The sequence below is a fragment of the Centroberyx gerrardi genome, unplaced genomic scaffold, assembly GCF_048128805.1.
Source record: "Centroberyx gerrardi isolate f3 unplaced genomic scaffold, fCenGer3.hap1.cur.20231027 Scaffold_122, whole genome shotgun sequence".
In the NCBI taxonomy this organism is placed as follows: Eukaryota; Metazoa; Chordata; class Actinopteri; order Beryciformes; family Berycidae; genus Centroberyx; species Centroberyx gerrardi.
The window spans coordinates 25,909-40,452 of record NW_027605259.1 but is presented as its reverse complement, the minus strand read 5'-3'; the positions used below and the strand labels follow the sequence as shown (position 1 = coordinate 40,452).

The 14,544-nt window shown below is 42.2% G+C and overlaps 1 protein-coding gene across 1 annotated transcript; it reads right to left on the bottom strand.

The window, feature by feature from the left end:
* Positions 1-510: 510 nt before the first annotated feature.
* LOC144538336 (dedicator of cytokinesis protein 7-like) lies at positions 511-13,895 on the bottom strand (the record flags this gene model as incomplete). The annotated part of the gene is made up of 13 exons (XM_078282396.1): positions 13,799-13,895; positions 9,378-9,477; positions 7,829-8,004; positions 6,222-6,290; positions 5,973-6,102; positions 4,754-4,966; positions 3,642-3,727; positions 3,465-3,531; positions 2,729-2,878; positions 2,367-2,447; positions 1,995-2,157; positions 795-937; positions 511-604 (listed from the first exon to the last, which is right to left on the bottom strand). Coding segments are annotated over exons 1-13 (1,510 nt in total), but the record flags the coding sequence as incomplete, so codon positions are not given.
* Between the last annotated feature and the right edge of the window lie 649 nt (positions 13,896-14,544).

Genomic DNA, 14,544 nt, shown 5'->3' with positions numbered 1-14,544 from the left:
GAAAGAGAAGGGGGTGAGCAGGGGGCCAGGGAGGAGGGGGGGATGGTGGGAGAGGGGAAGGACAGGGAGCAAAAACAGTCAATTCTACATCTATTAGAATCAAATTACCTATAAATCACAAAACTCACATGGCAACAGCATTTACTCACAACATTGGGTAAGTTATGTTACCATGAAAACATCAGTATTGATGCAGAGGAGCTTTTTTGACTTGAATTTTGTTGATAGTCATGAGTGAAATAAATTTCAAAATAAAATCAAATTATAACTAGTTTAGGTGCTTGATTTACACTAGCAGACAGTTAAAGGTCAAAAGTGGACAATATGGGCATGTGTTAGAATAAGTTCAAGATTTCATTTTACCTCAGGCATTCAAAAGGTATTGAACTACTTATTTGCAAAGGTCTGGTTAGTAGTAGTTAGCATGACAGCCACTTGAACTAGAATTTTTGTTTCATTTCAGCTTGGTTGAGCAATTAAGGTCACTCGATCCAGTGAGGATGTCTGTACCTGTGATGGGTCTGAGTCTCCTCAGCACAGAGGACGGCCTTCTCATGTCAGCCAGGAACTTATATAGATCCTCATCACTCAACCTGTCCCCCTCCTAAAATACACATACATGCAACATAAAAAAAGTTATCAAAATAAAAACAAAGACAAAGCAGAACAGAGTAAAACAGTGTGTAGTAAGCATGACTGTTTATTCTCAATTGACCTGTCTGGCTAAACAAAGGTTAAATAAAACATAATTTTGTGTGTTTGCGTGTGCATGCTACATGGGTGTTGGTGCAGACCTGTTTGAAGAAGTTGGTGACGGTAAGCGTGGCGGGTCTGAAGCCTGTCAGACTGCATGACTCATCTCCACTGGTGGTTCTCTCCAGAGAACGCCTTCCCATAATGCTAGAGTTCCTCCGCTCAGACCACGAGCCTTTTCTCTCTGCACACAACCAATAAAAAGGCATTCAACACTTTGCAAACAGGTTTTTTTTTCCTAACTATGATTGTTGACAGCTTTGTCTTTTTAGGGATGATAGAACAAGCTCATTATGAATCCCATTTTTTGTCCCATGTGACAGAGAATCTGTAGTAACTGCCTAGCAACAAAAACGCTGCAGCCAGAGTCGGGATCAAAGAAACCTGACCTTGTGTGGTCAAAGGTTAGACAAAAACAAAGGGTCAAACTCAAAATAACACGGCAACAATCAATATGGCTGGACACTGTTTGGATGTTTTGCCCCCCATTTGAATCTGCTTTATTTGTTGTTGGAAAGTCGTTTTTAGATAAAGCTTTTAAAGTGTGATAATGCATCAATGTGCCCATGAGCCTCATGTGTGACTGCCAGGCTTCTGCTACAGTCTCTGGTCCCTGATAACAATATCTGACAGTGGGACAGTAAGTCTGTATAAGCTAAAAAACAAAATGAAAATTGCCTTATTGTCCTCTTTTCACGCAGAACAAATCTGTGCAGTCTATTTGAGGTCAGACACTTTTGGAGCCTATAGCACCACCTACAGGCCACCGAATTGGCCAGATGCATAGTGTGTGTGTGTGTGTGTGTGTGTGTGTGTTTAGCAGTGGGTAAAATTGAGAGTGAAGATAGGCTCCAGTAATTTCCAATACAGGATCTCAATACAGGAGGAGACCAAAGTGCATATATGCAAGTATGGATGTGTTTGTGCACGTGTGTGTGCACGAGTACACAGTTTGTGTACTTACGTGTTGGTGTGTGTGTATGTGAGAGAGATAGAATTGAGTGTTTGTGTGTAATGTGAGCAGAATGATCCAAATACATACTTCAAATTCATATTTGGGTCATATTGACCCAAAGCACCCAGTAGAGAAAATCACTGAGTCATTTTTGCTTTTTTGGGTCATTGTAGGAGAAATCATGAAAGGTGAAAGTGCTACACCAATGATTTTTGCCATTTTCCACCTTCAAAGTTGTATTTGGGTCACACTGACCCAAGGACAACAGGAGGGTTAAGTGTCTGACCTGAGAGGCTCATCTCCAGCTCTGTGTCTCTCTCCAGACTGCCAGCACTGTTGACGATGTTCATCAAGTGGATGGCGGTCCAGGCAAAGGGCATGCGGTAGCGGCCCAGACGCTGGCAGAACTGCTCCGACTGGCTGCGAAGCTTCTCCAGCTTCTCTTTATTCTACAAAAAGAAGAGGGAATGTTAACCAGCCAGGACTTGGGATACGAGCTAGTAAATGGGACAATGCGGCTAAAATAGTGGGCCATAACAAACATACTTATTCTCTTGTCATAACATATTAGCACTCTTGTCATATATTAGAAACAAGCCTCTAAACTATTTTGGGTCCCACTCATCATCTTAGTAATGATGCTTCAGACTGCTCATACCTTGGCAGCGTCAGACTCTTTGAAGACCATGTAGGGCTCAGCGCACTCTCCAATATCACCTTGCTGCAGTACCTTCTCCAGCTGGGGACAAAACACAGAGCTTTCAGTCACACCAGACACAGCAATGGACTGAACATGCAACACAGAGAAATACTGGCAGATAGAGACACAGCAATACACATGCAATGAACACACAGTGTCTCTCTGTAAATACAAGAAGTAACTTTTTTCCTCCAAAAGAAGACTTGTGTCCATTACCCATCTTGATACTTTCCCCAGCACCATTCAATTCCTGCATTCTAAATTGACACCTCCGGACAAGCAAGGAAGAAAGAGAGAAAAAGATGTCATCATGGTCTGACCTGGATAACCAGGAAGACATCTTGGGAGGGGTAGGTGATGGAGAATATGGCGGAGCGTGCCAGGGTGGAGATGGCCGCCGTCTGGATGTGCGGACGCAACATTGCCTTGGTCTGCTCAGAGTTCAGGTCAAAGAAAAAGTTCTCCGATATCTGAGGGACACACACACACATACAAACACACACACACACAGTAAATGATAAATATACTATGAACACAACACAAAACTTACATCTAGGTCAACACATGATCACTAAACAAACTTAAAACGTAATATGACCATGACATAGATTTGCGCTGAAAGGCAGCATACAATCAGTTAGTATTCAATCTTAATTCTTGAGCGTATGGCTCTGTTAGTGCAACTTGATTCCTTGCTCATGGTGGGTGACAGACATGCCAACATCTCAGTGATAAAATGCCCACTTCTGAAATAGTGGAGCTCTTGAGCAGAGCAATATACATGAGAGATCTGCTCATCACGGTAACTGCTACCCTCTAGTGTTTGTCAGCTACAGAGGGAGGAGAAAGAGACAGAGGGTGGATGTGGTTCTAAGATAGATACATAGTACCGGCTTATGATTTAACTGCATTCCAACAAGCATAACAGGGCCACTACATAAACTTTTATAGTCCACTCATCGAATTCGTGTTGGCCTCCCAACAATTTTAATGGTCTGCAGAAGTGACCCAACAACTCAGGGCTGAGGTGGCACTGAGGAAAGCATAACAGCTTACCTTTTTCTTCTCCTTGACATCGTATAAGGCCAAACTAGCGAATATGGGTTCAATTTCGATCTCAAACCTTCAAGGGGAGGGGAAAAAAAGGAGTGGGTCAGCAGAAAGCGGCAGTTAAAAAAAAAAGAAAGAGTGCGGCGCTAAAAGGCTTTTTTTTCCTGGCCGTCCACCACTTACTTCAAGGACAAGCACTTGACGAGTAGCCTCTGGCCAAAGTGTTCTTTAGGCACATCAGGCACACAGTGGCGTTCGATGGGCTCCTCCTACACATTCACACGGAAAATTACAGAGAAAAATCATTAAAAAATATGAAAACTGCTGCTGTGAACTTCTGAGTGTGCATGGATGCTGCTATGAGATAAAAATCTATTCATTCAGTCATGCTGGTATTTTATATGAGGAGGCATGAAATCACTGGCCCCTGCCTTATCGTGCTTTGCAATAGGTGTAATAGATGTGACTGCATTGTTCTTAAAAACACATTGCGTGAAACAGAGAAGCACCATTCCTTGAAGTTCAGATGGGACAAATTTAAAAAGGAACCATCCATCACATTTCAATTTCTAACTGGCAGGATTCACTGCAAGGGTTAAAGTACCCTTGAGTGATGCTTACAGATCAGTTTCCCTGCCTTCTTTCCTATCCCTAACCATCAGAGGGGATTTGCAAAATTGACCTGTGATCAACATGCAGGGAAGTGCTTCTCATCCAGTGTGGCAGGCAACACTGATGTGTCATGGAGTGATCTCGGGTCTGCCTTGAAGATTTTGCCCACATTAACTTCATTAAAAGTTAATTGTATATACTCAAACCTTTCCATCAAAAATTTGAAACACACTCACTGGCCCTCTTGCATGATCATACAAGGCTTTTAGTGACACTCCAAAGCAATTAGTGCTTTGGTGTGCCTAGATTTTCATGTCTCACCAAAGTGTACCGTGGCACCAAAAACATTAACAACCATTGCATTAATGTGGAGATTTGCAAAGCTGAGCCCAGATGAGTGACATGTTCACCCTACTGCAGCAGAAACATTTTATGCAGCAATTATATGCATTAAAAAGTAAATTCCTGACATTATTGGATTGTTTTTAAAGACAAAGGCTATTTCAAGGCTAGTTCATTGGCTTATTTGAATCCAGTAACCCTCCCAGTGTGTCGCAGTTGGGTTATTGGGAGATTCAGATTCCATATTTTATCCATGTTGAATGTTGTAAGTCTGTTATTCTTGGTCTCAATGGGACTACATGGTTAATGAAAAAGATTCCAGCGTAGGTAGAAGGGTGTACCTCATCGAGGGCGGGGTGCAGGGCGAAGAGCTCGCGGTGGCGGTGGGACTTGCGCTGCTCTTCGTTGTGCCGGTCAATCTCCTCGTTGGGGGAGCGGTCGAGGAGGTGGGGGAGGAGGGCGTCGGGGAGGGAGTTCTTCAGGTCGAAGATGCTGCAGGCCCAGCTGCCCCGCGGGGTGTCGTCTATCGACATAGACCGCCGCTTCAGCTCATCCTTCAAGAAAACAAACACACACACAAATTTAGGTGTACGCAGACACACTAGCAAGCGCACACACAAAGTAATCACGTTAGGACATTGTCATATTGAAGTTCTTATGGTCATCCAAAACAAATCAAGTCACCAACCCAAAATTCTCAAGTGTGTTGATTCAAATATCAAGGTAGGTTGAAGTGAAACATCGCTCTAACAGGGGTGGAAATTTTATTTGACCACAGCAAGTACTTTTCAGACTGGATTGGTGCAAAATTCTTCTCAATAGCCAGAGCAATACAGATTGTATGGAGACAGAGTTGCCAGATTTGTGCCCAAAAACTTCCATTTACTGCAAACAGTTCCGTTTACTGTTTCCAGTCAAGTTCCACAGCCTATAAATAACATTACATGTCTTTTAGTGGATGCTTTTACGCAAAGTTTCTATCCATGACCCCAGTGGGATTTGAACCCCCTGACCCATGCAGTGTTAGTGCCATGCTATAACTGAGGGAGGAAGAACTAGTAAGCTCTCACTCTGCACCTATTTGTAGGTACCACAAATATCATGGAATATAAATATCATGGAAAAAAATAAAGACCAGAGTCTGCTCTCTATGTACTGATATTCATGGAAAAGTTTTGACATATGGAGTTCTGTTGCAGATATCTTCCATTAAAAACATCTAGGTTTATTTGAACCAAATTACATACAAACTGTGAGTATTGCTATCATCCAGAGCTAAATTTTATGCATTTGTGCTGATTAGTTTTTGAGAAAAACAGCTTTGTTTGAAGTCTTAACCAGATCAGTGAGTATGGTAATGGCTATGCTAAGCATGGCTCTGTGTGAGGCCAAGTTGCAGGAGGTGAGCACATGCAGTTAATGGCCACTTTTGCAGACTGACCAGATTTTTACTATTGAGTGATTTATCTTCTTAAACACAGACAATCATTCAATACAAATAACTCAGTTCAGTGAAAACCCTTTGAGTAAAACTAGTACGAGTTGATGCTGGTGTGGTACCTGGTCATCCTGGTAGCTGCTGCTGTCTGGCATCTCATCAGCCTCAAACACTTGTTTGGGCAGGCCTTTCTGTCGTTCCTTCTGCTTGTCCAGAGTGTTGGGGTTAAAGCCCGTACCAAGCTTGTGGTATCTGAAGGAGCAAGCAAAAAACATTTGAATGTTATTGTGTGGGACATAATGATTAAGTTCACAATATGAATTGTTGCTATATTAGCTCAATATAATTCACAATTATTAGCCAAGCCTTACTTTCTGTTGACGATGGCCCAGTCCTCTGTGTAGGATCTGACACAGTCTCTGACATGGGGATCAGTGTCCCTGCATACAGACACAATCAATCAATCAAACGAGCTTTATTTTAATAATAAAATACTTCATACTTTAAATGCATTTGACTAGGTAAATAAAGATGGCAGGTGCCTAGATTGATGTCATCAAGTCTTCCTGGTACATCAAACAGTGAAATGTGCACACAGTGCTCCTCTCTGTCTGAACTGCCAAGAGATAAGTGATGACATCAAACCCAGAAGCCTGCCATCTTTAAGCACCTGGTGCATTCAGGAAGCTTTCAAAACAACTAAGAAGAGTAATATTAATACAAAGACTTAAAAAAACCAACATTAAAATGAGTTGGGATTAAACCAAAAGAAAGGCATTCAAAGCTGAAAATCTCTTCAAATGGAACAAAATGGGTCTCAGTTTTTCCCCATATGGCAGTGTAGAGACTTATCAGCACTATCCAATCAATGTTAATAGCTACACTGCAGCAAAAGAGTCCCTCTCTCTTTTCACTGAGTCATTGGAAGTTCTAAATATTTCCACAGTGAATCAGCAGGGAAAGAAGCAAAGTAGAATACGAGACACAGGCAAAACTATTTTCTGTAGATGGTGAACTGATTGGTATAATCAGGTTACAAGAATATAAGAAGACACTTCCTGTGTGCAGTGATTGGGTTAAATAATGCGTCATGGAGGGCTCTGAGAAGATCTCTATTGATAGAGTTAGGTCAGCCTTATAGCCATGCAGGGGTTTTCCCCTGGCAGCCTGAGGTAGGTTAAGCAGTGGAGCACAATCAGGTTTGCAGACAGGGTGACTTGACAAGGGATTAAGAGACAACACGCCCCCTTGTTGGCACAAAAAATTAAATTGATACCCACTGCTGGCTCAGTGTTCAGAGGGGAAAAAAGATTTAAATAGAAGACAAGTGTCTGAGGTTGCAGGAAGCTTCTACCGACACTTTATGACAAGATGAAAGACTTGAATATAACACAAATAGGTTGAGAGTAGCCTTGAGCTGGATGCATGGAGGTTTATTTGAGCTGAAAAAAGAGCCAGCTGCCTAATTGTTCTATTCTTGAGCTACAGTTAACATTCATGTTGCCCCTCTTGTCATTTTCTGGGGGAAGACAGATCAGCAACATTTGCCAGGATGAAAGTTAAGCTCTTTTTTCCAATTCTTGTTTCTCCTTTTGTCCCGGTGCTATTGCTACAGCACTGTGGTCATCAACAGGCAAATTCAGGTCAGTCAGTCAGGGCTTAGAAACTTCATGCCTCTATAATTTGTGCGCAGTCAAACTTCATCCCAGTTTACAACACTTGAGAAGCTCATTTTCTACCAATCATGCCTTTACTTTATTGAGCATTAAGTAATAAAATCAAGTTAGCCTAAGTTTTATCACTGTGAAAATTTAACTTAAAATCTTTACACCTTGGCTGCAAATTCCCACGCAACTCCCACACCACTCTTCTTGTATTCCGAAGGAACTAGACATCATCGCTATAAATGCGCCATGAGACTGTACAGTGCTTCCGTGCTTTTTACTACAATTCCTTTCAGTTGTCTGACACCCCTTACCCTTCCTCTGGGACAGCCTGTGCCACTGTGCGACACTCCCTGGGCGTGTAGATGACCTCAATGTCATCTGGGGGAAACTCAATCAGGTCTCTCAGGGGACCCGACTCGATGACGGGAGGGTGAGTGATGAGGTACTCTTCAAAATCCACCGGCTCCACCGCCTCCGTGAGGGGAACCTGGGGGGAAGATGGGAGGGAGGGAGAGGGATGGGGGAAGAAGGAAGACAGAGGAGACGCATGTTAATTAGCTGTAAAGAAATATTATGTCATATGCACTATTTTCTCCTATCTGCCTTTCTCTGTTTATTTATTTTATTGTAAATATCTTAGTCAAGGCGTGGGAGGCTTAATTCCCCACACCACCTCTGAGGAAAGCAGTAATGTTTGGGTTATTACTCATTCATGAGTTTGCACCACGCACACCACTAACAGGCCCAGAACTGTCTGACACTATCAAACCCATCTATGAGTCTATTTCTGTGTTGAGAGAGCAGTTGTAGCTTATGGAATCATCTTTAATTCTAAGAGGGAAAATCGATTCTAAGGAAGACGCATCTCTAATACGGGCAAATGCTTCGAAATGCCCTTACGCTGACTCAAGTAACCAGATTAGCAAGTCCTGGCAAGTGTGCTACTTCAAGCATAGACTAATGGTTTCATGGGTCTTAGTCTGCCTCTTAAATGAAGAACTCAGGGGGAATCTTTGTTTCAGCCAGTTCAATTTAAGTGCGGGTGTGTGAGTGTGTGTGTGTGTGTTTGTCTCTCTCGAGGAATTTGGAACACAAACACAGTCTTGCACGGTTTAATTAAAAGCCAACTTTAGACTAATTAAGGAGGAGAGGGGGAGTGTTTGCTGGCGTTTTGGCACAGAGCAGCTGAAGGTCAATTGCCACTACCTCTTTAACAAACACAATATCCGGCCAGAGGACTCAAAAGCTGTTAACCCTAAAAACACTGCAGTACAGCGAGACTGGATGGAATGAACAGGCCTGTTAATGGTTGGCTGACATGATGTTTAGCAAGGCATGAACAAATGGGAGTTGTACATTCAAATAACCTGAAATTCTGGGGACAACACAAGTAAAAATAATCACGTCCTTCCTGTAGGTTGCAATATAGTGGTACACTTATACCAATGTCAGCAGGTATTGACTTTAACACAAGGCCACAGATGTCAACAAGAGCTACACTATGCAATTTTTGCACGCTGGCAACCTCAAATAGCAGTGAGAGGTAATGTTTGAATTTTGAGGACAATAATACCCAGTAATCATGTAACGTGGCGTCATTAAACTGCACACAGCACATTCATTTCTACCAACCGGCCCAGTCTGTGATTGCTTTATACCAAAGGATACCAAAGGCATCCGTTATTAGATGGGATGCTCTTCTCTGTTGCAGCCACACTTTGTGATTCAGGCTGATAAAAAGGGTGCGTTTTGACATGTATAACACAGCTGTAACAGGCTTAACAATAGCGTCTCAGTCCAAGTGAGGTTCTTGTTGGTACGCTCCGTCCTTCCAGTGGTCTTTGAGAGTGGGCTACTCACTGTGTTGCTTGCAGCGGCCCCCACATTGAGGTTTTTGAGGAGCTGTGGGGAGCCCCCATATTGGCCAGCTATCTGCTTCCTGACCTCTGCTGCCACAGTCCTGCAAAAAAGACGAGAGATGGGTTGAGAGAGGGGGAGAGAGATAACAGTCAATATCAGGAAGACACTGTCATTTTTGAGTCCATGATCAACAAATTATACATGGCTGGTTCAATGGTAATCTGGTTGGGAAATTCAACAAATCTCAGGAGTAGCAGAGGGGAAAAAATGTAAATTCTGAAATACTGAGATAATTTTCCTGCTGATATTTTTAATGACATTTTAAGGATATTCATGGAAAACCTGTGATGATGTTCTATCAAATGATGCATGAAAAAAAATGATAGAAAAAATTGAAATTGTAACTGAAAGTCTTCCTAACTACGTACGTAGTAATTTATTCAAAGCCTTTGACTCTTAAGTACATGGTCCATCAACAATGACGGCCCACTGGTCCAAGTCATGCTGAGTCAGTGAACTAGTCAGTCACTGGCTGGCCTGATTGGAACGCTTGTCATGCTTATAGGATGCAAGCTTTTTGCTCGCATTTAGCCCAAAATATTAACATGGAAATGAGAAATAAACTTGGGAACATCTCTGCAGGTGGCAGTTCAATTACAGTTTTTAATCTCCATCTCCCTTAGTATCCAAAATAAGACTAAAACATTGTCGGGGAAAGTGCAAATTGCTTTAAGCCCAGTAGATCACTGGACCCTGTAAGTATATTTATTGTTCTTGATCAGTTCAGTTGAAAATGATTCAGTTTGACATTGTATGCCTTAGATGATATTTAACCTTGTTGCTGTGAAAATAAAATAAAACAGGGGTGATAAATTGCAAGGTTTATCACAGTATCAAATTGTAATCCTTACACAGTGTTAGAAATTGCAATATTATCATATTGTGGTGATTATCATGTTAATAGATTTGTATCAAGAGCTCTCTTGTGATTCCAACCTCCACTCGGGAGGTTAGCCAAGCAACACAAAAACATAGCCTGCATATTAGGTCAGACCTTGGCAAAACAGTTAAACTTATTTGAATACTAGACGATAGCCTTGGCTAGATCCTCTAGACTTCAGGTCATCTTATCTTGTAACGCATGTGTCCACTTCTGAGGCTGCTTAGCGCTGCCAACATAAATCACAGGCACTTTAAATAAGCTAGTCCAAACATCTGAAATCATACTCAAACAGAGGCTGTATTTTGCCAGGGTCCATTTAAGGCCTGAAACTAAGTACAGAATGATCATAAGGGTAGTGCTACTGGGATATATGGATGACCCAACAAGGCCAGTGTGTAAATACACTAGATAGTCTACAGGAGCGGTAGGTGGGCTAGATAGCCTTGAGCTGCACTTCTGCTGAAGACAAGGCTAACTAACATTGAGTATTATGGTTCCTGTCCCTTGAGGGTTCTCTCTCTGTGACTCTGCTCATAGCCATACTGTGTCCCCTCTGACAGCATCATATATTACATCCAGACAGAGAGGAGGGAAACAAATAAAACCGCCTGGACCCCAGTGGTCAGCACAAAGCTCATGGTGTTCAACTGCTGCTGCGGCCACACACATACACAGCCTCTTTAAATCACAGCAACCATCAAAACCACTCAGAGACGGTTGCCTTGAACAAAACAACAACGCAGCAAGGAGCCCAAAGTGGCACAAACAAATTACAACCAAGGACAACAGCTGGGTGCTGGAGACTCAAGGTCATGATACACAAGTAACATTGAGGCAATAAGAGTCCAACATTTATGATTACTAGTATTTTCCATGACACATTAGTTCTCTATAACCAACATTTTGTCCTATTTTCCCATCCCTATCCATAATGAAAGCTAAATTGCCCATAACTGTTAGTTCAAACAGCCGGCCACCATTACAGTGATGGAGAGCAAAGATTAGCTGTGATCAAGTCAGCCAGGTCATGGCCAAAGTCATAACCAGGGCTGGCTTTGCCAAAGCCATTTTAGTTCTAAGGTCATCTCTGTTCCAACATAAAAGAAAACCGACAGAGGTGATCTTGAAGCGAAGATGCTCTCTGGAAACCAGACTCAGGCTGCTGAACGCAAGAGGTCAAGGCCATCAATATCTTAAGCAGTAAAATGAAAGCTGGCCAAGCCAACTTGCCAGCTCAGGACAAACATGATGATGTAGTGAAGATCCAGTGGCCTCTGCAGCGCAGTGCTGTCACCACTGGAGAAAGGCAGGAGCACTGAACCGGCAAACACATTCCACTGTCCTCCCCAATGCCTCCAACAAGACCTTTATTTAGCACTGGTCACTGCACAGAGGAATAACTTGATTAGGGAAACCGCCTTCTTGGCTTTCGTCCCAAAAGGGTAACAACACTTGTCAACAAGCTGCCGGCTTTTAAAGATCATGAAGCTATAAAGAATAAGCAAAGCATTCAGGAGTCTGTGGCTTAGGGAAAAACTAAGACATGTGATGTTGTTTTCTATTCATCAATGTTGTTTCACGTCCAATACTGAGAGTCAACATGCATGAATGGGTAGAGGTGCCACTTTCACTGTAAAATGAAACACGGCTGCAAGGGAAACAGTGTCCACTAGCCTAATCTAAAAATCTGTGAGAAACCATGAACACTAACACAGGCATGTGTGCACACTCGCCCACACACACAGCTACTTCCCCAAAGGTTTTTTGTGAAGGTGACAGAGCTGGACATCCTGTTTAAAGAAGGAATCATATTGCAGGAGACTAAACTTTTTCAGCTATGCACCCAAAAGAGAAAGTTAGTCTTCTACTTGAGAATCAAGCCTGCAACCCATTTTGAGTTTTTGCCCGACTTAATAATTCTAAAATGGAGAAGAAAAAATAGAAGCATTGTTGTTCTCCTTCAAACTCCACCTAACAAATATGGGCTGCCAGACTTGCTAAAGCCACATGAAGACGTGCACAGCCTTTTGGATTTAACTGCAGACTTTCAATGTGGAAAAAGAAAAAGGAACTCATAGCAGAGGTTCTTCCTTTCCAAAAAACCTCAGATCATTATAATCCCTCTGGAAGGGTGTAAGGCCTTACGTCAGCCAGTAAAGAGGTCTGTTTTGAACTCTGTGTTTTGGTGTGGGTGTGTGCACATGTGTGGTGACAGTTCCAGAGGGAGAACAAAAACATTAGCTGGCCTTCTCTGTGTTATTTGTATTACTACAACTTATCACGATTCGCTTCCCTTCAATCTTACTGTCATTCCACCTTACACAAGTGCACAGTGAAACGAAAACCTATTTATTGTGGTCACAGTATTACCTTATTAGTATTACTGCACTATTAACAGTAATAATATAAGTGAGTAATGCAAAGCAATACAAGAATTTCTGCATTAACAGAATCACAATATTTGAGTGTTGATCAGCAGGAGTACAGTGTGTAGGTATTAAGTGACTGGTGCATAACTTTCAAGTATTACAGTATTAACAGAGTACAAGATGTAGTTATAAAATGACTGATGCAAGCAAGTATTACAGTATTAGACAGTGACTGGTACATATAAGAACATTTACATTGATTAGACAGAACTGGAAACTACATGCAGGCTTGTATCACTGACTAAGGCTAAACATATGTCACTGAAATGAATCAGCAATGACAGCTTTGACTGCAAACATGTTTGCAACTGTGGCCATTACACTTTAAAAGGGGAGACAGTTGTTCATCTCTACCAGAGCCTTGCATCTATCTATCTACCTATCTATCCTTTAGCACTGACAGGGATGATGGCATCTGAAAATTCACACAAAGCCCTTTGTTAAAGAGCTTACTTTGATCTGTCTGAGGGGCGGGGATCAGATTATAATATCGCTGTTTGATGGTTGTTGAGTGAGGCTTTTGTTCCAAGACTTACTAGATGACAGATGCCTGCTCTCTCCTATCAACCAGGTCTTAGTAAACATGCCACTTAAGTTCAGTCCCGTTTCTACCAGTGCCACTACTACCAAACTGCCTGTCGTTAGCTAGACAGCGTAGCTAGCTGTCTAAAATCAGCGGTTTTCAATACACAGCAAGTCCCTCTCGGTGCGGATAATTACTGAAAACACAACCCCTGTTTGGCTACTGCACAACACGATACATGAACGATAATATAACTCGCCCCCTTGCTAGCGGTAAGAAAAATCAAGAAAGCAAGGCGGCTAGCTGGTGTCGCTGTCTGTCTGGGTGGGTCTGAGCATCTTTGATGATATGGCTAACGAGCAAGCGGCTAGCTAGGAGCAGCCAGGCTGCGCTGGCGGCTGGGCCTCTGTGGTAAAAGGGTTCCCACAGCGGGGCTCTGAGGGCGACCTATAAAAAAAGCCACATAACCTAGACAAAGTACTCAGTGTGTGTTATACGTGTTCATATTGGAGCGGCGAGTCCTTACCTGCTGATTTTTTGGGCGAAGGCGCGGCGTTCAGCCATGGCAGTGGCCGCTGATGTGCTTTTAGCGAGATTCCCAAGCAGGCAGGCTCCGCTTTCCACTCACTACGGCCACAGGGAAAACGGGAAAACTGGAGAATGGAATCGCTACCGTAATGGACGTAGTCGTGTGCACCGGCACACACCCAATGAGAACACACGCCACACCTAGCGCAAAGGTAACGGTACACAATGAATGAAATAGTAGGCTGCTGGGTGTACATTGCTAGGTACACAGACATCGAGCCAACGGTGGGTAATTTTGTCCGGTGGGCGAACATAGAACAAACATTTGAGTATTTTCTCCCCATTAACATTGATTACAATAAAATCAACCAACATATTAATCCAACGACGATATTTCAGTTTTCAATTTTTAATTGCAGTAATTACTCTCACACACTTGCTAGACAGTCTTTTTTTAAAAAATTAAATTAGTAATAAATAAACATGCTAAATATATTTACAATGTTATATTGTACTGTAACAATGTAATACAAACAAAACAGATTTGATAAAAGGTAAAACAAAATAGCAAAATTACAATAGCATCTAGAAAACACATCTTCTGGAAATAAATTTGTATATTATATTGACTGTAATTTTAAGCACTACTGCAGCAGGACTTCTGATGGTGTGTGACCAACATGTTTGAAAGAATGGGTAAATGGAAAATGGAAAAACTGCTTATTATTTTCGGATGATCATCTA